This window comes from Coregonus clupeaformis, chromosome 19 (genome assembly GCF_020615455.1).
Source record: "Coregonus clupeaformis isolate EN_2021a chromosome 19, ASM2061545v1, whole genome shotgun sequence".
Lineage (NCBI taxonomy): Eukaryota > Metazoa > Chordata > Actinopteri > Salmoniformes > Salmonidae > Coregonus > Coregonus clupeaformis.
In genome coordinates this window covers 54,028,805-54,055,649 of record NC_059210.1, presented here as the reverse complement: position 1 = coordinate 54,055,649, position 26,845 = coordinate 54,028,805, and the positions used below count along the sequence as shown (strand labels likewise).

The window sequence follows — 26,845 nt, the reverse complement described above, 5'->3', positions numbered from 1 at the left end:
GCTAATGCAGTACGCCACAGGATGTTTTTGTGCTGGTCAAGGGCAGTCAAGTCTGAGGAGAACCAGGGGCTATATCTGTCAATATGCCATTTAGCAGACGCTTTTATCCAAAGCGACTTACAGTCATGTGTGCATAATTTTTTTACATATGGGTGGTCCCGGGGATCGAACCCACTACCCTGGCGTTACAAGTGCCATGCTCTACCAATTGAGCTACAGAGGACCAGTTCTTAGTTCTGAATTTTTTGAATGGGGCATGCTTATTTAAGATGGAGAGGAAAGCACTTTTAAAGAACAACCAGGCATCCTCTACTGACGGAATGAGGTCAATATCCATCCAGGATACCCGGGCCAGGTCAATTAGAAAGGCCTGCTCGCTAAAGTGTTTTAGGGAGCGTTTGACAGTGATGAGGGGTGGTCGTTTGACCGCGGACCCATTACGGACGCAGGCAATAAGGCAGTGATTGCTGTGATCCTGGTTGAAGACAGCGGAGGTGTATTTAGAGGGTAGATTTGTCAGGATGATATCTATGAGGGTGCCCATGTTTACAGATTTAGGGTTGTACCTGGTAGGTTGCTTGATAATTTGTGTAAGATCGAGGGCATCTAGTTTAGATCGTAGCTTGGCCGGGGTGTTAAGCATATCCCAGTTTAGGTCACCAAGCAGTACGAACTCTGAGGATAGATTGGGGGCAATCAGTTCACATATGGTGTCCAGGGCACAGCTCGGGGCTGAGGGGGGTCTGTAGCAAGCGGCAACAGTGAGAGACTTATTTCTGGAAAGGTGGATTTTTAGAAGTAGACCCTCAAACTGTTTGGGCACAGACCTGGATAGTATGATAGAGCTCTGCAGGCTATCTCTACAGTAGATTGCAACCCCACCCTCTTTGGCAGTTCTATCGAGACGGAAAATGTTGTAGTTGGGGATGGACATTTCTGAATTTTTGGTGGCCTTCCTAAGCCAGGATTCAGACACTGCTAGAACATCAGGGTTGGCGGAGTGTGCTAACGCAGTGAATAACTCAAACTTAGGGAGGAGGCTTTGGATGTTAACGTGCAAGAAACCAAGGCTTTTACAGTTACAGAAGTCAACAAATGATAAAGCCTGGGGAGTAGGAGTGATACTGGGGGCTACAGGGCCTGGGTTAACCTCTACATCACCAGAGGAACAGAGGAGGAGTAGAATAAGGATACGGCTAAAGGCTTTAAGTACTGGTCTTCTAGTGCGTTGGGTACAGAGAAAAAAAGGGGCAGGTTTCCGGGCGTTGTAGAATAGATTCAGGGCATTATGTACAGACAAGGATATGGAAGGATATGAGTACAGTGGAGGTAAACCGAAGCGTTGGGTAACGATGAAAGAGATAGCATCACTGGAGGCACCGATTGAGTCGATCTCCGCGTGTATGGGGGGTGGGACAAAGGAGCTATCTAAGGCAGGTTGAGCTGGGCTGGGGGATCTACAGTGAAATAGTAAAATAAGAAATAACCGAAACAGCAATAAGCAAGGCGTATTGACATGGGAGAGAGGCATAAAGCAATCACAGGTGTTATTCGAGAGAGCTAAGACAACAGCTGGTAAAGGCGACAAAGTTTGGGCTGAGGCTAAACATAAACAGGATGTGGTACCGTATAAAGGAACAGTCCAGCAGGCATCAGCTGTATAGCTGAGTTATCATAAGATCCGGTGAACAGCAATAGGAGAGTTCAGATATTTATTGTCATTATATCCAAAATAATAGGAATAGCGTTGGGTGTTGCGCAATAGTATATCTTATACAATTGCACACAGTAGACTCAGTGTCCAATCCGAGGCACAAAAACATATGAAAACTATGAACTCATTACCTTGATGCTTTCTCTGATACATCTAACGAGACCCTGCTGTAAATCAAGCAGCCAACAACAGATGATCAACATCAATTCGCTAGGGATATTAGACCTAACGTGGATCCAGGCACAACTGTCTTCCACAGCGTAACGAATGAGACACCAAAATATTCTGGACATTCTTCGAACACCTTTTTTCCAACACTTGGGCTGTTGTTGCATTGCATGCGCTATCACAACAGTTGTTCGTCACTTGACTGTCATTCAGAAAATTCCTTCCTTCACAGCGTAATTAAACAGCTTGACACCAAATGCGCAGCCTACAAGTATTATGCAAAATTATTGAAGAACCACGTTATTGACATTATCGTTTTAGGTTAAGTAGGCTTCAGAAAGGATTCACACCCCTTGATTTTTTCCACATTTTGTTCTGTTGCAGCCTGGATTTAAAATTGATTAAATTGAGATGTGTTTTGTCACTGGCCTACACACAATACCCAATAATGTCAAAGTGGAATTTTTTTAAAAAAAATTTAACGAATTAATTAAAAATGAAATGCTGAAATGTCTTGAGTCAACAAGTAATCAACCCCTTTGTTATGGCAAGCCTAAATAAATTCAGGAGTAAAAATTTGCCAACACGTCACATAATAAGTTGCACAGACTTTAACATGATTTTTGAATGACTACCTGACTACCTCATCTCTGTACCTCCCACATACAGATAATTGTAAGGTCCCTCATTTGAGCAGTGAATTTCAAATACAGATTCAACCACAAAGACCAGGGAGGTTTTCCAATGCCTCGCAAAGAAGAGCACCTATTGGTAGATGGGTCAAAAAATGTTTTGCAGACACTGAATATCAAGTTGAACATGGTAAAGTTATTAATTACACTTTGGATGGTGTATCAATACACCCATTCACTACAAAGATACAGGCGTCCTTCCTAACTCAATTGCCGGAGAGGAAAGAAACCACTCAGGGATTTCACCATGAGGCCAATGGTGACTTTAAAACAGATACATAGTTTAATGGCTGCGATGGGCGAAAACTGAGGATGGATCAACAACATTGTAGGTTCTCCACAATACTAATCTAAATGAGAGTGAAAAGGAAGCCTGTACAGCAGGGTTCTTCAATTCCGGTCCTGGAGGGCCGAAACACCTCTGTTTTTCATCCTCTCCTTCTAATCAGGGGCTAATTCAGACCTGGGACACCAGGTGAGTGCAATTATCTACCAGGTAGAAATAAAAAACAGAAGTGTTTCGGCCCTCCAGGACCGGAATTGAAGAATCCTGCTGTACAGAATAAAAATATTCCAAAACATGCATCCTGTTTGCAACAAGGCACTTAAGTGGCAAAAACAAAAGTGGCAAAGCAATAAACTCTTTGTCCTGAATACAAAGTGTTATGTTTGGGGCAAATCCAATACATTACTGAGTACTACTCTCCATATTTTCAAGCATGGTGGTGGCTGCATCATGTTATGGGTATGCTTGTAATCGTTAAGGACTGGGTAGTTCAAAAAAGAAAAGGAAAAGGGGTATGAATACTTTCTGAAGGCACTGTAGATCCAGGATTCTTACAGGGTTTAAGTTCAATGTCTAATTTAACCGATTAATGCTTAAAATGTAACTGACAGCGTTTTAAGCAACATTAAATCTTATTAAAAATCTGTTCATATACACCCCCAGGAAGAATGGCATATATTTTTATTTATTTTTACATTTTCTGACAAGCGAGCACTTAGATATGGTAATTTTCACGTTTTCATAAATTCATAGAATGGTTGGGAATGAAGTATAGTAAGGCATTTGTGAAAAATCTATAGCAATATAGAGAGTGGGAAAGCGGCTGTGCGTTTGGACAATTAATAGACACTGCAGGAAATAAATAAAAACATTGGTCTTGTCCAGGACCGGGGTCTACACAGACCGGTGCGCCATAGCCAATGAGAGCTACAGTTGGCCTATATGCAAATAAGCCATTTGCCACACAGGCCTGCCATCATTCACTTTGAACTGAACTGTGTGTTTACAGGCAATAGCAACAGCGCGACTTTACAACACGCATTCACCAAAAGCCACAAAATACACCTGAATAGATTTCTGCAAAAATGTAAATACCCAGGGACATTTGGGAACTTCACAGTCCTATTGATCAAACAACCATGAAAAGGTAGGCTCTCTCTCCCGCAGTTGCTTATGCACATCAACAACAACAAGATCAACAACTAATGCTAGCCAGAACGAGATGAGCTAAAATCTAATCTAACATCTCAAACTTTTTCCCGCTAGTTGGCCGTCAAAATTGCACTGATAAACAATGGGGAATAGTAGCCTGCTCGTCCTTCTGCAGCTTGCCTGCCAGTGCATGCTTGTCCCAACCCCCATTTTGACAACTGAATGGGAACTTGCCTGCCCACCCATTTGATCGATGCCAAATACATTTGATTGACAACTAAGAGATATGCTAACTGTGAATCACAGTCGTTAAAGTTCAGCATAGCTAGCTAGCGAAGCGATTCATATTTCTTGCTAGCTAACCAAATGACACCTGAATCTTTAGCTGTAGCCACCAAAAAATGATACGAGGGGAAAAAGTCAGTCACTCACCCACTCCTCCAATGACATGCCATCCTCCCAGCAGATAGCTAGCAATTTTGGCTAGCTAGCTAACATTATGCTCCATGTTTTTAGCTAAATAAATTAGCTAGCTACATAAATAGATAAAATAGCCCAGGGGTGTCAAACTCAAAATGAGCACACGGGCCAAATTAAAAAAATTAACGAATTTGCGGGACATTGTTTTATTTGAAAAAATATCGCCCTTTATAATTTCTACTTATGTACATAGGATGCTGTATATATTCCGGGCTCTGGCTGGGCCACTCAACTACATTCAGAGACTTGTCCCGAAGCCACTCCTGCATTGTCTTGGCTGTGTGCTTAGGGTCGTTGTCCTGTTGGAAGGTGAACCGTCACCCCAGTCTGAGGTCCTGATCGCTCTGGAGCAGGTTATCATCAAGGATCTCTGTACTATGCTCCGTTCATCTTTGCCTCGATCCTGACTAGTCTCCCAGTCCCTGCCGCTGAAAAACATCCCCACAGCATGATGCTACCACCACCATGCTTCACCGTAGGGATGGTGCCAGGTTTCCTCCAGATGTGACACTTGGCATTCAGGCCAAAGAATTCAATCTTGGTTTCATCAGACCAGAAAATCTTGTTTCTCATGGTCTGAGAGTCTTTAGGTGCCTTTTGGCAAACTCCAAGCGGGCTGTCATGTGCCTTTTACTGAGGAGTGGCTTCCGTCTGGCCACTCTACCATAAAGGCCTGATTTGTGGAGTGCTGCAGAGATGGTTGTCCTTCTGGAAGGTTCTCCCATCTCCACAGTGAAACGCTGTCAGAGTGACCATCGGGTTCTTGGTCACCTCCCTGACCAAGGCCCTTCTCCCCCGATTGCCCAGTTTGGCCAGGCTGCCAGCTCTAGGAAGAGTTGGTGTTTCCAAACTTCTTCCATTTAAGAATAAAATCAAATCATTTTTTATTACATTTACATTTTACATTTACATTTTAGTCATTTAGCAGACGCTCTTATCCAGAGCGACTTACAGTCGGGAATCGAACCCACAACCCTGGCGTTGCAAACGCCATGCTCTATCAACTGAGCTACATCCCTGCCGGCCATTCCCTCCCCTACCCTGGGCCAATTGTGCGCCGCCCCATGGGCCTCCCGGTCGCGGCCGGCTGCGACAGAGCCTGGATTCAAACCAGGATCTCTAGTGGCACAGTTTGCACTGCGATGCAGTGCCTTAGACCACTGCGCCACTCAGGAGTACATTGGCCACATGCGCCGAATACAACAGGTGCAGACATTACAGTGAAATGCTTACTTACAGCCCTTAACCAACAGTGCATTTATTTTTTATAAAAAAGTAAAATAAAACAACAAAAAAGTGTTGAGAAAAAAAGAGCAGAAGTAAAATAAAATAACAGTAGGGAGGCTATATATACAGGGGGGTACCGGTGCAGAGTCAATGTTTGGGGGCACCGGCTAGTTGAGGTAATTGAAGTAATATGTACATGTGGGTAGAGTTAAAGTGACTATGCATAAATAATTAACAGAGTAGCAGCAGCGTAAAAAGATGGGGTGGGGCGGCAGTGCAAATAGTCTGGGTAGCCATGATTAGCTGTTCAGGAGTCTTATGGCTTGGGGGTAGAAGCTGTTGAGAAGTCTTTTGGACCTAGACTTGGCACTCCGGTACCGCTTGCCGTGCGGTAGCAGAGAGAACAGTCTATGACTAGGGTGGCTGGAGTCTTTGACAATTTTGAGGGCCTTCCTCTGACACCGCTTGGTATAGAGGTCCTGGATGGCAGGAAGCTTGGCCCCAGTGATGTACTGGGCCGTACGCACTACCCTCTGTAGTGCCTTGCGGTCGGAGGCCAAGCAGTTGCCATACCAGGCGGTGATGCAACCAGTCAGGATGCTCTCGATGGTGCAGCTGTAGCTCTCAACCTGTTCCACTACAGCCCGTCGATGAGAATGGGGGCGTACTCAGTCCTCTTTTTTTCCTGTAGTCCACAATCATCTCCTTTGTCTTGGTCACGTTGAGGGAGAGGTTGTTAGCCTGGCACCACACGGCCAGGTCTCTGACCTCCTCCCTATAGGCTGTCTCATCGTTGTCGGTGATCAGGCCTACCACTGTTGTGTGGTCGGCAAACTTAATGATGGTGTTGGAGTCGTGCCTGGCCATGCAGTCATGGGTGAACAGGGAGTACAGGAGGGGACTGAGCACGCACCCCTGAGGGGCCCCCGTGTTGAGGATTAGTGTGGCAGATGTGTTGTTACCTACCCTTACCACCTGGGGGCGGCCCGTCAGGAAGTCCAGGATCCAGTTGCAGAGGGAGGTGTTTAGTCCCAGGATCCTTAGCTTAGTGATGAGCTTTGAGGGCACTATGGTGTTGAATGCTGAGCTGTAGTCAATGAATAGCATTCTCACGTAGGTGTTCCTCTTGTCCAGGTGGGAAAGGGCAGTGTGGAGTGCAATAGAGATTGCATCATCTGTGGATCTGTTGGGGCGGTATGCAAATTGGAGTGGGTCTAGGGTTTCTGGGATAATGGTGTTGATGTGAGCCATGACCAGCCTTTCAAAGCACTTCATGGCTACAGACGTCAGTGCTACGGGTCGGTAGTCATTTAGGCAGGTTATCTTAGTGTCCTTGGGCACGGGGACTATGGTGGTCTGCTTGAAACATGTTGGTATTACAGACTCAGTCAGGGACATGTTGAAAATGTCAGTGAAGACACTTGCCAGTTGGTCAGCACATGCTCGGAGTACACGTCCTGGTAATCCGTCTGGCCCTGCGGCCTTGTGAATGTTGACCTGCTTAAAAGTCTTACTCACATCGGCTACGGAGAGCGTGATCACATAGTCATCCGGAACAGCTGGTGCTCTCATGCCTGATGATGGAGGCCACTGTGTTCTTGGGGATCTTCAATGCTGCAGAAATGTTGTGGTACCCTTCCCCAGATCTGTGCCTCGACACAATCCTGTCTCGGATCTCTATGGAAAATTCCTTCGACCTAATGGCTTGCTTTTTGCTTTGACATGCACTGTCAACTGTGGGACCTCATATAGACAGTTGTGTGCCTTTCCAAATCATGTCCAATCAATTGTATTGGACTCCAATCAAGTTGTAGAAACATCAAGGATGATCAATGGAAACAGGATGCACTGGAGCGCAATTTCGAGTCTCATATCAAAGGGTCTGAATACTTATGTAAATAAGGTATTTCTGTTTATAATTTGTAATACATTTGCAAAAATGTTTAAAAACCTGTTTTCACTCATTATGGGGTATTTGTGTGTAGATTGCTGAGGATTTTTTTATTTAATCAATTTTAGAATAAGGCTGTAACGTAACAAAATGTGGAAAAAGTCAAGGGGTCTGAATACTTTCCGAAGGCACTGTTTCTCCCTGGCATATTACATCATTTATGCAGCAGCATACAATACATTTTTGGACTCACCTTGTTGTGCTGTGCTCACTTGAACAGGAAGGTGGCGCGGCGGTCCTTCTTGTGGCCAAATTTTGTCATTAAACTTTGTCATCAAAGTCTGGCATTCTCTGGATTTATGGTGCTTAAGACAACTGGGAACTCTGAAAAAAACATGCTTGAATCATGACGTCAGTGATCTTCAGGTTGGAGCTCTAGAAAGAGGCCCGAGTTCCCGACTTGGAATTCCAAGTTGGATGACCGTTCAAAAAGTATTTTCCCAGTTGGAGCTCTTTTTTTCCCCCCGAGTTCCCAGTTGTCTTGAACTCCCTAAAGTCTGAGATTTCCCAATTCCGAGTTGCCAGTTGTTTTGAACGCGGCAGAAGTCATGCTGGATTGACAGCATGGCCAATGTATTCAGTCTTTTCTGGCCCATGGTGTTGCATGTGAATGTGTATCCTTTTAAGCTTGGAAAAAAGAGACCCTTAAACCCAGACCGCACACCCACTCCACTGAATAGCAGGCTAATGATTGCTTTGCAACGCTTGCAGTTAGCCACTGATTCCTTCCAAACCACTCTGTTGATTTTTGCAATTTCAAACTTGTTGTGTAATGTTTATGTCCAATGGCTGATGAGCACAGATACGTTTTATCTATAATTTCTCTTCATGTGAAGGATTTGCCAGTAGATTGTCGACTTGATTCATGATGATGACTGCTTGTCTTGCTTGCTAGCTAAGATTTTGAAAGTATGATGTTGACATGATCAGTCCAATCAAAGCTACGGTAGATATAACGTGATTTGACATCATTTTATCTGTGGCCAATGACCTTGAGGCTTCTTGGATGGGCACTTTAATGTAAATCTATGGCAGCACCCAGGGGGCTTGAATTTGAGCTCTCCCCGTTGATGTGTGGTCCTCTGTAGCTCAGCTGGTAGAGCACGGCGCTTGTAACGCCAAGGTAGTGGGTTCGATCCCCGGGACCACCCATACACAAAAATGTATGCACGCATGACTGTAAGTCGCTTTGGATAAAAGCGTCTGCTAAATGGCATATTTATTTTGCAATGATGTAGTGTCCCCATGAGTGACAGAACACTGAGCCAATCACGGCACAACCAGAGAACATTACCAAACCCTACGCTCTGTATTTTCTGCTGGCTCCCCCACCAACACAGAAAGCACCGAGGTAGGCTGAAACACCTGCATTTTGGAGCTGCCTTAATCAAGAAAGCAAGAAAGAGACCATGTTTGTACGGGGCTTTATTAATTCAATCATTATTATTATTTTTTTTACAAACTGATATGTGACACATATGAATGCCAAAATAACATGCAAAAAACAAAAACCTTTTAGCGCCTGGCTACACAGACGCTCGTTGACGAGCGATAGCAGTGTGGGTGCAATGATTGAATAACATGTACAGTACCAGTCAAAAGTTTGGACACACCTACTCATTCAAGGGTTTCTCTTTATTTTTACTATTTTCTACATTGTAGAATAATAGTGAAGGCATCAAAACTATGAAATAACATATGGTATCATGTAGTAACCAAAAAAAAGTGTTCAACAAATAAAAATATATTTTATATTCAAATAGCCACCCTTTGCCTTGATGACAGCTTTACCCATTCGGTCTAACAAATAATGCCTTATTACCAACGCAGTATTGTACAGCTTTGACAGTGATGGTAATGGTGACGCTTGGCTTGCACTTGCAAATTCAGCACATTCTATAATAGAATTGTATTATTTGACGTGTCAAATTAAAAGCTTATTTGACGAGTCAAATAGTGTTATTTGACGTGTATTTTTTTTGACACGCAAATACACAAACGGCGTCCCATAAATACGAGTGATAGTGTAATCTATGTGTAATAACTACTTTTAAAATTATGAACGTGTTAAATTATTATGTGACATGCAGTCATATTCAGGTGCTGATTGGTCAACAAGCTTATTTGACACGTCAAATAGCATAATTTCACTTGTATCTTTTTTGACACGCTAAGACCCAAATGGTGTTCCATATCAAATAGTATTATTTGACGTGTATCTTTTTTGACACGCAAAGACCCAAACGGCGTTCCATAGTCAAGCACCCAAGCTAACTGGCTTAAATTGGCAAACTTGCTAGCTACTTCCAGACACAAATGAGAGAACACCTCACTGACCATTTTAATCGCCCTAGCAGAGCTGGTGGCTGTTTTCATGTTATCTAGAGCGTTGGTGACAAACTGCTGCTGGCAACAATTTAATAACTATTTTTTGCTGATGTTTACTGACACCAGTCATATTCAAAGGGTTTTGCGCCTTCGTAAAGCCATCAGTTATTCTGCGCTCTGGCACACTCAGACGAGAGTGCTCTGGAATCGGAGTAGATAGCCAGAGTGAATTTACTCAGATAGGCACTACAAATGTAACGAAATTACGGTGCCTGTTGCTACACCCAAATTATCAACATACTGGACTCATAACTAAGTTGTATTTACATATGCTATGAAACATCTGCAGGCCCACTGCGTATAGCCTATTAGTTAAGAAACTTAATAGCCTACATATAATAGTCGAAAAGAACATGACACTTACCCGTACTTGCAGTTACCGCATACAAAGTGTTTGCACAAGTGTAAGTTGTCGCACTGGAGACACTCTCTAGGTGAGCTTTGACAGACTCGTAGTGAAGTCTTAGCAACAATAACACTGTCCTGGCTCATAACACGACCCGAAGCCTTTTCTTTGCCTTCACTGATGGCATATTTTCCGCTGTCACGAAGTATTTCAAGTAGAACCTCATCTGCAACAGGGAACTTTTGACCAACGATCTGGTCAAGCTGCTTGAATTCCAAACATCCTTGATTTCCACAGATAATTGTTGTAATATATTGAGACACTACAGACGACATCTTGTTATGGTAGGCACCTGGTATTTTTATGCTCATCACCTCACCCTAAATTGGTAAGTCGTCCTTTCTACTTCTGGAGAAACGAAATTTATAGTCAAAGCATATGCCCTTTAAAGTTAAATCCGTGCTATCTGGGATTGTTGGGACGTCCCTATTCCATCGAAGTTGACGTATAAAATGGTTAAGGGTAGGGTTAAGGTTAGGGTGGAGGTTAATGTTTTGGGTAGGGACGTCCCAAGGAAGGATCTAAGATGGCTGACCTTAAAGTTACCTCTACTTTCGACATGAACAATTTGGCATTTGTTGAAAATTCAGTCCTCTCTTCTGTTGATATGATTAACATAAGATTTTGCCTGACATGGACACCTCTGCTGTTTATTCAACTGTGTTGTATGTAAAACAAGAAATAAGTACATTGATAAAAAAATGTAAGCGCAAGTGTATTCACTCAGAAAAAATATAATTATAATGATTCAGGAAGATGTTATTCTTTTTGTTATTCACTATGGATAATATATTAACAAGATGATAAATTCAATCAAAAATATTTGTAATTTTGGTATAGAATTCTGGAATTTCTGTGTGTGTATAAAGTATTCTGCAAGGTTTTCCCAAAAATCTATCACAGATTTACATTCATAGAACAGGTGTGTAAGATTTTCACTTTTTTGCAGAAAAAGCAGATATCATCAATATCAACAAATGTGGACAACAGAATTACATGGATATATCTTCTGTAGAATCTTAAAGTGCACTTCCTTAAATTCATTTGGTATATAATATTTGTAAGGCATCAACCAAGCTTTTTTCCAGACAATGTCAGGAATAAGCATGTTCCAAAAAACATTTCCTCTAGGCGTAAGTTAGTTCCGTGAATGGAAAATGTGTCTTATGTATTTGTTACAACAAGATTTCTCAAGTAAGCCCACGCCTTCCAAGCAGAGTTCTGCTTGTCTCGCTTGCTAGCTAAGATTTTGAAGGTATGATGTTGACATGATCAGTCCAGTCAAAGCTACGGTAGATATAACGTGATTTGACGTCATTTTATCTGTGGCCAATGACCTTGAGCCTTCTTGGATGGGCACTTCTAATGTAACTCTATGGCAGCACATTTACATTTTAGTCATTTAGCAGACGCTCTTATCCAGAGTGACTTACAGTTAGTGAGTGCATACATTTTTCATACTGGCCCCCCGTGGGAAATGAACCCACAACCCTGGCGTTGCAAGCGCCATGCTCTACCAACTGAGCTACAGGGGGCTTTAATTTTCGAGCTCTCCCTGTAGGTTTTGCGGATGACGTAGTGTCCCAATGAGTGACAGAACACTGAGCCAATCACGGCGCAACTAGAGAACATTACCAACCCCTACCCTCTGTATTTTCCGCTGGCTGCCCCACCACCACAGAAAGCACTGAGCTAGGCTGAAACACCTGCATTTTGGAGCTGCCTTACTCAAGAAAGAAAAAAAGAGACCATGTTTGCAAACTGATATGTGACATGTATTATTGCCAAAATAACATGCAAAACAGGCACACAAATATTTTGTTTAAAAACAAATTTTGTTTAGCTAAACAGGTGAGGCTCTGCCTCACCTGCCCTGAATGATGGGACGCCACTCTACCGCATACAAAGTATCTGCTCAGGTGTAAGTTGTTGCACTGAAGACACTCACCAGGAGAACTTTGACAGACTCGTAGTGAAGTCTTAGCAACAATAACACTGTCCTGGCTCATAACACGACCCAAAGCCTTTTCTGTGCCTTCACTGATGGCATATTTTCCGCTGTCACAAAGTATTCCAAGTAGGACCTCCTCTGCAACAGTGAACCTTTGACCAACGATCTGGTCAAGCTGCTTGAAGTCCAAACATCCTTGATTTCCACAGATACATTTTTTTGTACATATTGAGAAACTACAGACGACATCTTGTTACTGTAGGCACCTGGTATCTTTTAAGTGATAATGCCAGAGAAGCCGGTGTTTGGAGGATATATTGGCACGGGTGTTGTTAGGCCCGAGACGAAGTCAATATATCCTCCAGACACCGGCTTCGAGGGCATTATCACTTTTATACAACGGGTTACCAACATATTCAAATAATGATTGACATATTCTCATTAAAAACATTATTTTGATTAATTTATTCATACTATTTCATCCTTCCACAAGATATAGTCCCGACACAAATCTAGGGTTGCTAGAGACGCGACCCAGTCGTTCAGTCTTTTTTGTTCTTTATTTATGGACGCGACCTAGTCGTTCGTTCTAAATATTCCATTGTCATACTGGCTGGCAACGTTCTCATCCCTTGCTTGCTAGCTAGCCAACTATGGCTAACTTACAGTCACGTCAAAAAGTGCAGCAAGAATAACAGCAAAGTAGCTGCATTTGCATTTGTTTAAACTGTTTTCTAGTGACATTTATTTGGAGACATCCATAACAATGAGCTAATGAGGCGCGATTTCGCCTGGCATAGAAAATGTGCTCACTCGTCAGGACACTGTTGTTCAAAGGAGCTAGCCAACAACACAGTTACAGTAACACAATCACTTCAAACTGAAGCTGGAATGACTGCAAATTAGCTGCATTTCGTTTGACCTTTTTTCAATTGAATTTTATTTGTATATATCCATAAAAATTATGCCAGCTGATTCATGATTTCGACTGGCTGAGAAACGCTGCCTGTCTGTCTGTCTCGTCCTGACACGTTCATTACTATGGGACACCAGGAGATCGAATTTGAATATTGAAACAATGTTGCAAATGTTGGAGAGACAGACAGCAAGGTTTATACAAATCTCTGCTGTTGAAAACGAAATGTCTAAAAGAAATGTGAGATAATGTCTAGATGCTTTTTATAGTGGAGATCAAGTTTATAAATTGCCTGGTTGGGCTAATGAGACAGTGGATTGCGCATTCAGATGGAACAGAGTAAATAGGCATTTTAATGTCATAGATTTAGCCGGTGGCAACTTGTAGAATAGACACTGGCTGGAATGCGGTTTTAACCAATCAGCATTCAGGATTAGACCCACCCGTTGTAAAAATGCTCATAACCTCACCCTAAATTCTTTGGTCGTCTGTCCCACTTCTGGAGAAACAAAACTGAAAGTCAAAGCTCATGCCCTTTAACGTCATAGATTTAGAGGTGGCAACTTGTGGAATAGACACCGGCTGGAATGCGGTTTTAACAAATCAGCATTCAGGATTAGACCCACCAGTTGTAAAAATGCTCATAACCTCACCCTATATTCTTTGGTCGTCACTTCTGGAGAAACAAAACTAAGTCAAAGCTCATGCCCTATCTGGGATTGTTGGGACGTCCCTATCCCATTTTAAAATGGTTACGGGTAGGGTTAGGATTAGGTGAAGGTTATGGTTAAGGCTAGGGTAAGGGTGGAGGTTAGGGTTTTGGGTAGGGACCTCCCTAGGAAGGATCTAAGATGGCTGACCTTAAAGTTACCTCTGCTTTTAACATGAACAATGTGGCATTTGTTGAAAATTCATTCCTCTCTTCTGTTGATATGATTAACAAAAGATTTTGCCTTACATGGACCCCTCTGCTTTTTATTCAACTGTGTTATGTAAAGCATGAAATAAGTACATTGATGTAACAATACTAATCGTCACACGATGGCACTACAGTATTGCAAAGAACACACTACAACTTTTGTTACAATATACAGTTGAAGTCGGAAGCTTACGTACACTTAGGTTGGAGTCATTAAAACTCGTTTTTCAACCACTCCACAAATTTTTTTAACAAACTATAGTTTTGGCAAGTCGGTTAGGACATCTACTTTGTGCATGACAAGTAATTTTTCCAACAATTGTTTACAGACAGATTATTTCACTTATAATTCACTGTATCACAATTCCAGTGGGTCAGAAGTTTACATACACTAAGTTGACTGTGCCTTTAAACAGCTTGGAAAACTCCAGAAAATGATGTCATGGCTATAGAAGCTTCTGATAGGCTAATTGACATCATTTGAGTCAATTGAAGGTGTACCTGTGGATGTATTTCAAGGCCTACCTTCAAACTCAGTGCCTCTTTGCTTGACATCATGGGAAAATCAAAATAAATCAGTCAAGACCTCAGAAAAATAATTGTAGAACTCCACAAGTCTGGTTCATCCTTGGGAGCAATTTCCAAATGCCTGAAGGTACCACATTCATCTGTACAAACAATAGTACGCAAGTATAAACACCATGGGACCATGCAGCCGTCATACCGCTCAGGAAGGAGACGCGTTCTGTCTCCTAGAGATGAACTTACTTTGGTGCGAAAAGTACAAATCAATTCCAGAACAACAGCAAAGGACCTTGTGAAGATGCTGGAGGAAACAGGTACAAAAGTATCTATATCCACAGTAAAACAAGTCCGATATCGACATAACCTGAAAGGCCGCTCAGCAAGGAAGAAGCCACTGCTCCAAAACCAGCATAAAAAAACCAGACTACGGTTTGCAACTGCACATGGGGACAAAGATCATACTTTTTGGAGAAATGTCCTCTGGTCTGATGAAACAAAAATAGAACTGTTTGGCCATAATGACCATTGTTATGTTTGGAGGAAAAAGGGGGCAGCTTGCAAGCCGAAGAACACCATCCCAACCGTGAAGCACGGGGGTGGCAGCATCATGCTGTGGGGGTGCTTTGCTGCAGGAGGGACTGGTGCACTTCACAAAATAGATGGCATCATGAGGAAGGAAAATTATGTGGATATATTGAAGCAACATCTCAAGACATCAGTCAGGAAGTTAAAGCTTGGTCGCAAATGGGTTTTCCAAATGGACAATGACCCCAAGCATACTTCCAAATTTGTGGCAAAATGGCTTAAGGACAACAAAGTCAAGGTATTGGAGTGGCCATCACAAAGCCCTGACCTCAATCCTATAGGAAATGTGTGGGCAGAACTGAAAAAGTGTGTGCAAGCAAGGAGGCCTACAAACCTGACTCAGTTACACCAGCTCTGTCAGGAGGAATGGGCCAAAATTCACCCAACTTATTGTGGGAAGCTTGTGGAAGGCTACCCGAAACGTTTGACCCAAGTTAAACAATTTAAAGGCAATGATACCAAATACTCATTGAGTGTATGTAAACGTTTGACCCATTGGGAATGTGATGAAAGAAATAAAAGCTGAAATAAATCATTCTCTCTACTATTATTCTGACATTTCACATTCTTAAAATAAAGTGGTGATCCTAACTGACCTAAGACAGGGAATTTTTACTAGGATTAAATGTCAGGAATTGTGAAAAACTGAGTTTAAATGTATTTGGCTAAGGTGTATGTAAACTTCCAACTTCAAAAGTACTGTCTGTCATACTGGTATAACTGTTATAATAAAATAGGATACTTTATGTGGGAACCTTTTATGGCTACATAGTTTTATTTGGAGTACCCTTCCCTACATTTCTCCCATTTACAATTTGTATTTCAAGCAATCATTTTAAAAACATCAACCATCAACCATGGAAGAGAATGGTTAGTCAGTAGGCCTAACGGGTAGCATAAAAAGAGGGCCTATAGAGAGAGTAAATGGAGGTGATGTTACCTGAGCTGTGTATGAGTCAGCTTTTAAAGTTACAAATACAGAAAACCCTCCTTGGTATAACCTACTGCATTGCAAATTCATAATCATACTTGTATTACAGTAAATGATGAACATTATGATAATTGCAATTTACAAGATATTTTGTTGGCCTATAGAAACCCAGGTCCATAGTTTCTCCTTCAGGCAGGTTAACTTTTCAGGAGACACCTGCTGTAGGAGAGAGTGGGTTAAGTTGTGCCATTTGTTACATTCAGCATCACTCCATCAAGGGAAATATAGTATTCTTTCTAACAAAGATAACTACATATATTTCAGGATGTTGTGTATCCCTGGAAATAATCAGAATTCATGTAAACATGACAGTTTTGAAAACATAGCGTGTCCAAAAAAGTGGTCTCTTGGCACAACTTACCCCAGGTATTGGGTAAGTTAAGCCACCTACAAATGTCTGTACTAAATGAAATATTACCACTACCTTTTTAAAACCATGTCTATCTTTATTTCCACCCCACTCTTCCCTATAGTAGCCTCCGACACTGGCCAGCTTTGCTTCTGAATGCCCCAGCATCAGCCCAGCATGTCAAAGAAACCAGAGTACGCTGCAGAGATAATTCTCTCTCCTGCTTAATTTTTAATGCTAAGATCTTGTGCTAGTGCTAGTGGGTAGTAATGTGCTATTTTGAACTGTATTTGTGATCGTGTGAAGGTCCTCTGCCAACAGCATGACACAGCCGGCTACTGCTGTAGGGGCCCAGTCCCAGTCCTCAACTGCTAGTGTGTTTGAGGAGTATGTGGGAGTCACCATTGAAACTGGTTCATTTGAATATGGAGCAGCACTAAACTCTACGCCAGACTTTTAAATATGGGCTAACCGCTAGAGAATAAGGAACTTATGATAATGGCATTTATGCTACCCCTTGATTTGTGTGCATTTAATGGTGCAGAAACTATTCTAATGTTCTTTCTTAAAATATTGAAAATCGTTTTTAGCTTTTCATGTTAGCTTAGGTCCTATACCCATTTTCCTCAGAAAACATTTAGCTTGCGAATGAGATGTAAATAGTGAAGTATGTCCTGTAACACAATGACCAATGACAGATGCTTGTAGTGCCACTGACAATGTGCACAGTGCTCATGTTATCACAAGAGTACAAGGCCACTTCAGACTGAATTTTGTTTTTTTTACTGAGTTACAGCTCATATGGAAATCAGTCAATTGAAATAAATAAATGAGGCCCTAATCTATGGATTTCACGACTGGGAATACAGACATGCATCTGCTGGACACAGATCCTTGCGACATGGGGCCGTGCATTATCATGCTGAAACATGGTGATGGTGGCAGATGAATGGCATGACAATGGGCCTCAGGATCTCATCATGGTATCTCTGTGCATTCAAATTGCCATCGATAAAATGTAATTGTGTTCGTTGTCCGTAGCTTATGCCTGCTCATACCATAACACCACCGCGGGGCACTCTGTTCACAGCGTTGACATCAGCAAACCACTCACCCACACTACGCCATACACGCTGTCTGCTATCTGCCCGGTACAGTTCAAACCAGGATTAATCTGTGAAGATCACACTTCTCCAGCGTGCCAGTGGCCATCGAAGGTGAGCATTTGTCGGTTACGACGCCGAACTGCAGTCAGGCCAAGACCCCGGTGAGGACGACGAGCATGCAGATGAGTTTCCCTGAGACGGTTTCTGACAGTTTTTGTAGAAATTCTTTGGTTGTGCCAACCCACAGTTTCATAAACTGTCTGTGTGGATGGTCTCAGATGATCCCACAGGTGAAGCCGCCGGATGTGGAGGTCCTGGGCTGGCGTGGTCACACGTGGTCTGCGGTTATGAGGCCGGTTGGACATACTGCCAAGTTCTCTAAAACGACATTGGTAGAGAAATTAACATTAAATTCTCTGCCAACAGCTCTGGTGGACATTCCTGCAGTCAGCATGCCAATTGCACACTCCCTCAAAACTTGACACATCTGTGGCATTGTGTTGTGTGACAAAACTGCACATTTTAGAGTGGCCTTTTATTTTCCCCAGCACAAGGTGTACCTATGTAATGATCATGCTGTTTAATCAGCTTCTTGATATGCCACACCTGTCAGGTGGATGGATTATCTTGACAAAGGAGAAATGCTCACTAACAGGGAAGTAAACAATTGTGCACAAAATGAGAGAAATAAACTTTTGTGCATATGGAAAATTTCTGGGATCTTTTATTTCAGCTCATGGGACCAACACTTTACATGTTGCGCTTTATATTTTTGTTCAGTGTATTTCCTTTATTAGACAGAAAAACCTTTGAGGAACAGCCCTCAGAGCTCTAAAAGTTGCTAAGATGTTATATGCCAAATACAGTTCTATACATAAAAGTGCAATGTCACAATGGATAAGCAGTATCTTCATTATTTAAAGGTAGACTCAGCGAAATTACATTGCCACGAGCAGCACCGCAGATATTGAGATGAGCGAGATGCAAGACTTCGCTCTTACACAAGAATTTGCTCATTAATTAATTTGTCTCGGTTCCTACTGCACTTGCTCATATCATAGGATCTGAAATGAGAATGCAACAGTACAGAACATAGTTCAAAGTTCCTCTAAAACATTTTCAAAGGCACTTTCACATGTACATACTACAGATGTACATGGACACAAATAAAGACCAGTCAACAGGCAAGACACCACTGCTAACTGTGGATAATGGCATATAGAAAGACAGCACAGATTACAACAGGCTCATGTTCATTAGGACACTTTTGCAAAACGGAAAACAAAATGAGCGTTTCTTATTGGGGTAGTCCCTCCCTGTTTGTTCGTTTTCTTCCATTTGGTGTCTAATGAATACGACCCAAGTTTGGGTGGGACACCTGCAAATTCCGTGGCTCTGTTCATTGGACCTTTACATTTCTCCAACCGTTGTACTAAAAATCCCATTAAATTCTAACAAACAAAATCTTAATAAACATAAATTACAAAATTCAGAAAGGGTTAGTAATCCAGAATTCAAATCATATTCACTTTTAATATACATGAGATTGAGGCAACAGACAAAAATAAACCTGTTGCAGTTTGTATGCCAAGGAAAACATTGCTTATTGCAAACTTGAGACAATGCTTTTTGGAGTCCTTGTTCTTTAACCAGATGCAAGCTTCCCCACACATGCACCCATCAGTCTCTTTTCTTCAGCTACACAGCACCTTTAAAAGAGACCCATAGAGGGCACTGTCACAGAGGAACATACAGTTACAGTATGACGAGGCCATTTCCCTTGTGATGGTTCGTTGTCACATGCACCCACCAGTGGAGGCTGCTGAGGGGAGGACGGCTCATAATAATGGCCGGAATGGAGTGAAGGGAATAGTATCAAACACATGATTTTCATGTGTTTGATACCATTCCATTCACTAGATTATACTCCATTCCAGGCATTATTATGAGCCGTCGTCCACTCAGCAGCCTCCACTGACACCCACATCATGTGACATGATCTTCAGCGAACATGTGAGTATGCATTCCCCAGGACCACATGTGCTGCGTCTGCTACTCTATACAGCCGGGATCTGGCACACATCAATTATTCAAAAGGGAGTTTATAACGTAAAGACCAGTCAACAGGCAAATAGTGACCAAGTCCTGATGGAGAATCTAAACATCAGTCACATCTCCCCCACAGAGTAATGGACCAGCCCATCTCCCCTTCCACAACACAAGGATTAGCCTACATGGTCAGAAGGGGCTATGGGGATGGGATATAAAGCTCACACACACTAACATTGACAAGAAGCAGTATGAAGAACATTTGTATTTTACAGTAACAGTCAGTCCAGCATTCCGTTGTTGGGAGAATTTACTTTATGAGTCTAAAATAATGCTTGCATTGCACAAGGAGGGAGAGAGAGAAACAAACATCCATGCTCTAAAAGTATATGTCGTCTTTGGGCAGAGAAAGCCAGGCATTGTGTGTTGTTGTAAAACAAGCGCTGGTGTGTTTTCTATACCCTGTTTCATATGCAAACCATTCTCAACCCCTTGAATCTAAAGACAAAAAGCCAATGAAGGTTCGACACAGGTCTTCAAGAGTATATAAAAATGTTCACAGGATTTCCATAATGGGTCATATTTCACATAGTGGTTGTATCCTCTTGTCTCCTTCCAGACCTTGTTTAGAACTATGCTGCTGCGTTAAAATTAAAGCCATATGAAATCAACATGTAGGCAATCTTGTAACATCATTCTCAGAACTTTTGGGAGGTGCAGCCTAGTCCTTGACAGAAGTGTATCCAGTTCATTTGTACTCCTCTTCTGTTGCCAAGTGCACCAAATAAACAAAATAAACATCTCATCGTCTACTGTCCAATTATATCTACAGTATATACAGTTGCAGCAAAAATACATTGGCACCTTTGCACTTTCCGTAAATAATTCCCTATTTCTTCTCAAATAAGTTTAAATTGAAAAAAATAAACTGGTCTCCACACCTTGATATTGGATTTTTAACATTGCAGAACCAATTTTATATTTGTGAACTTTAGTTTACAATTTAATTGAGAAAATAAAGACAAATGGCATGGACAAAATGATTAGCAGCCCAGAGCTTGTACTTGGTTGCACAGCCTTTGGCTAAGATAACTGCAGACAAATGCTTCTTGTAGCCATCAGTGAGCTTGCTGTACCTTTCTACTGGCAATTTGGCCGACTTTTCTGCAGCAAACTGCTCTAATTCTTCAATGTTTGAGGGTGCCTTCCACCAATTGCTGTTTTCAGATTCCGCCATAGGTTATGGATGTGATTCAGATCTGGATTCTTCGCTGGCCACTCCAGAACAGTCCAGCGTTTCTTCTTGAACCATTTCAGGGTGCTTTTGTAGTATGATTGGGGTTGTTGTCCTGCTGCAAGACTCACAACCTTAAACAGAGACACCATTTTTGGACACTGGGTTGAACATTGAACTCCAAAACACCTTGATATTCTTCTGATTTCATGATGTCTTGCACACGTTCAAGGCCCCCAGTACCAGAGGCAGCAAAGCAACACAACAGCATTATCGAACCTCCACCATGTTAGATTGTAAGGAGGGTGTGCTTTTCTTTGAACGCTTCATTTGGTCGTTGGACTATTCGGTATGTGGCCAGCGAAGAGTCCAGATCTGAATCACATCCATGATCCATGGTGAGATCTGAAAACAGCAGGTGGAGGGCACCCTCAAACATAGCAGAATTAGAGCAGTTTGCTGCTGAAGAGTGGGCCAAATTATGAGTAGAAATGTGCAGCAAGCTCATTCATGGCTACAATAAGTGTTTCTCTACCGTTATCTTGGTCAAATGCTGTGCAACCAAGTACTAGCTCCTGGGTGCCATTCATTTTGCCCAGGCCATTTATCTTCAGTTTACACATTTAATTTACAAAAATAAAATATGTTCTGCAATGTTGAAAATTCAATAACAAGGTGTGGAGACCAAAAGTTTTTTCCAATTGCAATTTATTTAGAAGAAATAGGGAATTATTTAAGAAAAGTGCAAGGGTGCTAATATATTTGGCCAAAGCTGTATGTGAGAGTGCATCCTTATGATCACACACATACCTGGACTCTTGCCCTCCCTGCTTCAGTCTCGGCTATAAACATTAGCTACATCCAAACTCCCAGCAGCTTTCAAATGGTGGTTTGAACTTTCACTATTGACAGCTTATATTTCTGAGTGGCAGTAAGGCCTTACGATCAGTACTCTAAATCTAAGCGTTGTCCATCTAAGTGAGAAGAAAACCCCAGTCAGGTTCAGCTGACACGGACTACATTTCCCATAGTTCCCATGGCTGAGTAGTAAACAAAACAGAATTGCAACGTGCACTACTTTGTTTCTTTAGCATTCATTCTTTTGTAGTTCTCTAGTATTTGTAAACTACCAGACTCGTTTCTCTAACCTCAAAGGAAGCCTTTGTGATTTGTTGTTCTGTATATAGTAATGATCAAGAAGAAAAAGTTGACTTATCTAGCGACGCTAGGCATTTCAGCAGATTCTACAGTATTTTCCATATGGATCTTGACAAAATTATTTGTCTGTTAAATAGTTAGTCACACTGAAACATGCCCCTTTCCTTGTGGTAGTTCAGTCTGTCTAGCAGACCTGACAATGTTCCCGTTTTCATTGTTAATAAATGTGGTTAACTTACTGGACTCTGGTTAACTTCTAGACACTGCAAGAAAACACATATTGCTTACTTTAATGTCTTTGATCAATGTCCAGGCAATGGATTGTTCTCATACTGTCTTACACAATGTTGTTGTTGTTATTATCTATCTATCTATCTATCTATCTATCTATCTATCTATCTATCTATAGACAATGACAACATGTTGCTACTGTATGTAGTCAGAGACCCTCTCCCAGTTTCCTGTCGGTCCGTGGTCCCGTCCCAGAGTTCAAAGTTCACATGGTGCACGACTTGTCCAGGGGGTCTTGGGGAGGGTGCGCGGGGGGGTGAGCTGGGCCCGTCTTGGGCAGCACCAGGGGCTTGGGCCTCAGGGCAGGCGGCTTGAGCTGCACTCCCATGCGGGGTACCACTACCGGCTTGAAGGTGCTCATGGTGTCGCTGGAAGAGCTGGTGCTGCGGCGCATCGGGGGCCCCCCAGCCTCGCCGGTCTGAGCCCTCAGAAGGATGTTGTGGAGGGGGCTGAGGGACTCGCTGGAGCTGGCTGGGGTGGGACCCCCAGTCGACTGCCTCTGCTCCAGGGTGTCCAGCACAACATCGGGGGCGTGCTTGGCCGAACTCTGCCTCTCCAGCTCACGCAGCTCGTTCAGCGCCGTGTTCATTGTCTCCTCTATGTCCTGCAGGTAGAGAGCGAGAGAGAGGGGAGGAGGGAGAGAGAGGGGGAGGGAGAGAGGGAGGCCAATCGAGGGGGGGAGAGAAAGAGAAAAGAACGATAGACAAGTTAAGAGAACACAGTGACATCACACTACCAGCATGCATCATACATACAGTACATGTATGTGAGCACAGTCAGGATAAGAGTGCTGCTTAAGACTGAAATCCCTGGGCATGTTCCTGACTTCAAATACCAAAGACAAGACGCAGAGATGACAAGATATATTCATCCAAGCATCTCCCAGAGACCGACAACCCAACAGAGAGAGACATCGTCCTCTCTCTGACCCTCAGCTTCCTAATTAGATGTCTCTCCACGCTGCTGATTGCTTATCATGCTTTCGCACAATGAACACTGCTACAGCGAAGATGCGCTACATTGTTATCAGAGCTCTGATAAGGTAATTGGGGCCTGTGCCGACAAAGTATTACCATGCAGACACTGATGCTGCTTTGTAATAATGACTTTATATTATCTGTTCTGACACGTAGCACTCAGACCAAATTAACAGCTTGTGTAACATTATAATATTAGATAGTCTCAAAAGCTATTTAACTCAACATCAATGTCCAAGAATCTCCGAAGCTATTTGATGCTGTAACAACACAGACACGAACAATTGTATTTTTGATATTCTTACTAGCACTGGGGTTGCTGCTAGCAGTTATTTTTGAAGAAAGTTGTATTTTTTTATTTATTTTTTGTCATTTAGCAGACACTCTTATCCAGAGCGACTTACAGGAGCAATTAGGGTTAAGTGCCTTGCTCAAGGGCACAGACAGATTTTTCACCTAGTCGGCTCGGGGATTAGAACCAGCGACCTTTCGGTTACTGGCTCAACGCTCTTAACCACTAAGCTACCTGCCGCCCTTGAAATGATTGTGATATGTGGTTGTCTTGTCTCGCCTACTTTAGCTTACTGCATTTATTTTAAGTCACTCTGAATAAGAGCGTCTTGATAACTATAAATGAAAACTAGATTGTCAATGTGAATGTGTTTGGGAGTGTTGTGACAGAGGTGTTCAGTAGTAGCAGAACTCAGAGTTAGCAGACTGACTAGGTTTACAGGGCGGGGCAGGGCTGTGCTGCTGCTGGTGGAGTGAGCTGCGCTCGTCCCGCAGTGCTGACGCTGACCTGTGCGATGGTCTCCGGATCAAGGGCCTTGCCACCACCGTGCGGGTGGGGGTGGGGCTCCTGGAACATGGCCGTGTACTGGCCCGAGCTTGTGGAGCGTCGAATGGGCGGGCTTTCGATCTTCTTCAGCGACTCGTGGCGGCTGATGTTGGTCAGGCTGCCGTGGCCGGTGCGGCGTCGGTGTTCGGGGCTATCCATGAGAAGCTGGCCGTGGTTGCGGCTCCGCAGCAGGTCCCGGGGGCTGAAGGAGTGACCCAGCACCGGGGAGCCCATCTCAGGGGTGTGAGCCTGGCCCCCGTGGGTCTGCTGGGAGGGGTGCACCATGCAGTTGACATCATTGGGGCGTGCCGGGGGGCGGCGGGAGGGGGGCTCTGTCCTCTTCCTATGCCTGCTGGGATATGGGAGAGGGCGGGAAGAGACAGACAGACACTGAGGTCAAGTCTATGGGCTTTAGCTAAACCTTTACCTTATAAACGTTGCATTGTCAGTAAACAGCCGTGGTAATGTACAGTCACTCACAGATTCTTAGTCAGTAAGGGGATATAGACTCTAGACAGAGTTGTTGAAGCCTTCTGTCTGAATGTAGTGTTCAGACGTAAACCTATATGTCAGTCCCAAAGTGCTCCTAGTAGCTTGTTCTGAGCCCAAGTACAGTGAGGGCAGGCAGGAATCCAGCACTGAGGCCTGCAGGCTGGGTCTTAATCTGCACCTTTAGCCACACAGAGCCACAGCAAGCCCTCTGCCAGCCCCCCTGCCTGCCTGGGAGAAGGTTCAGCATTAAAGCTGTCCTCCATCTGAACCTGGCTGTCTCAACACACACTCCTGAACATAGATATACATTGCATTCATTAAGTATTCAGACCCCTTGACTTTTTCCACATTTTGTTACGTTACAGCCTTATTCTAAAATGGATTAAATAGTTTTTTTCCTTCATCAATCTACACACAATACCCCATAATGAAAAAGCAAAAAAACAACTTAAATATCACATTTACATACGTTTTCAGACCCTTTACTCAGTACTTTGTTGAAGCACCTTTGGCAGCGATTACAGCCTCTAGTCTTCTTGGGTATGACACTACAAGCTTGGCACACCTGTATTTGGGGAGTTTCTCCCATTCTTCTCTGCAGATCCTCTCAAGCCCTGTCAGTTTGGATAGGGAGCGTCACTGCACAGCTATTTTCAGGTCTCTCCAGATATATTTGATCGGGTTCAAGTCTGGGCCACTCAAGGACATTCAGAGACTTGTACCGAAGCCATTCCTGCGTTGTCTTGGCTGTGTGCTTAGGGTCATTGTCCTGTTGGAAGGTGAACCTTCACCCCAGAATGAGGTCCTGAGCAATCTGGAGCAGGTTTTCATCAAGGATCTCTCTGTTCTTTGCGCTGTTCATCTTTCCCTCGATCCTGACTAGTCACCCAGTCCCTGCCACTCAAAAACATCCCCACAGCATGATGCTGCCACCACCATGCTTCACCGTAGGGATGGTGCCAGGTTTCCTCCAGACGTGATGCTTGGCATTCAGGCCATAGAGTTCAATCTTGGTTTCATCAGACCAGAGAATCTTGTTTCTCATGGTCTGAGAGTCCTTTAGGTGCCTCCCTTCCAGAAGGACAACCATCTCCACAGAGGAACTGGAGCTCTGTAAGAGTGACCATCAGGTTCTTGGTCACCTCCCTGACCAAGGCCCTTCTCCCCCGATTGCTCAGTTTGGCCGGGCGGCCAGCTCTAGGAAGAGTCTTGGTGGTTCCAAACGTCTTCCATTTAAGAATGATGGAGGCCACTGTGTTCTTGGGACCTTCAATGTTGCAGACATTGTTTGGTACCCTTCCCCAGATCTGTGCCTCGACACAATCCCGTCTCGGAGCTCTACGGATAATTCCTTCGACCTCATTGCTTGGTTTTTGCTCTGACATGCACTGTCAACTGTGGGACCTTATATAGACAGGTGTGTGCCTTTCCAATCCATTGAATTTACCATAGGTGGACTCCAATCAAGTTGCAGAAACATCTCAAGGATGTTCAATGGAAACAGGATGCACCTGAGCTCAATTTCGAGTATCATAGCAAAGGGGCTGAATACTTATGTAAATAAGTTATTTCAGTTTTTTATTTTAATAAATATGCAAAAAATGATAAAACCAGTTTTTGCTTTGTCATTCTGGGGTACTGTGTGTAGATTGATGAGGAAAACATGTCATTTAATCCATTTAAGACTAAGGCTGTAATGTAACTAAATGTGGAAAAAGGGAAGGGCTCTGAATACTTTCCCAATGCACTGGACACCTGACATGCCACACACACACAGGTGCGCATCCATACGCATGGCACGCACACAGAGACATAGTTGTACACAGACACACATACATTCCGTTCGCACACTCATACAGACCCACAGACACGTGCAGTACATGTCTGGGTCCTGCCGCTCCACAGTAACTAATGCTCCCCTGAAGCCATCTCATTCCTCTGTAATGGGCCGGCAGAGTGGAGCAGCCCGTCATCTCTACTGGGGCTCTAATAAGACCCTG

General features: G+C 43.2%; 2 protein-coding genes across 4 annotated transcripts in view; both read right to left on the bottom strand.

Moving 5' to 3' along the window:
* LOC121532279 (protein mono-ADP-ribosyltransferase PARP12-like) overlaps positions 1-10,824 on the bottom strand; it is a 45,036-nt gene extending 34,212 nt beyond the window's left edge. The window contains exon 1 of the mRNA XM_041838126.2: positions 10,423-10,824. Within this exon, the coding sequence (XP_041694060.1) occupies positions 10,423-10,775 (353 nt within the window). The 5' untranslated portion in view covers positions 10,776-10,824. The remainder of the gene's footprint in view (positions 1-10,422) is intronic.
* Positions 10,825-21,723: 10,899 nt separating this feature from the next.
* The window catches only part of LOC121532278 (SLIT-ROBO Rho GTPase-activating protein 1), a 158,804-nt gene continuing 153,682 nt past the window's right edge, over positions 21,724-26,845 (bottom strand). For 2 of the 3 annotated variants that reach the window (XM_045205016.1, XM_041838125.2), the window contains exons 21-22: positions 24,315-24,702; positions 21,724-23,142 (exon numbers count right to left, since the gene is read on the bottom strand). In XM_045205016.1, the coding sequence (XP_045060951.1) occupies positions 22,744-23,142; positions 24,315-24,702 (787 nt within the window). In that variant the 3' untranslated portion in view covers positions 21,724-22,743. Of the gene's footprint in view, positions 23,143-24,314; positions 24,706-26,845 lie in introns of all 3 variants that reach the window. The other variant, XM_041838124.2, reaches the window with a different exon arrangement.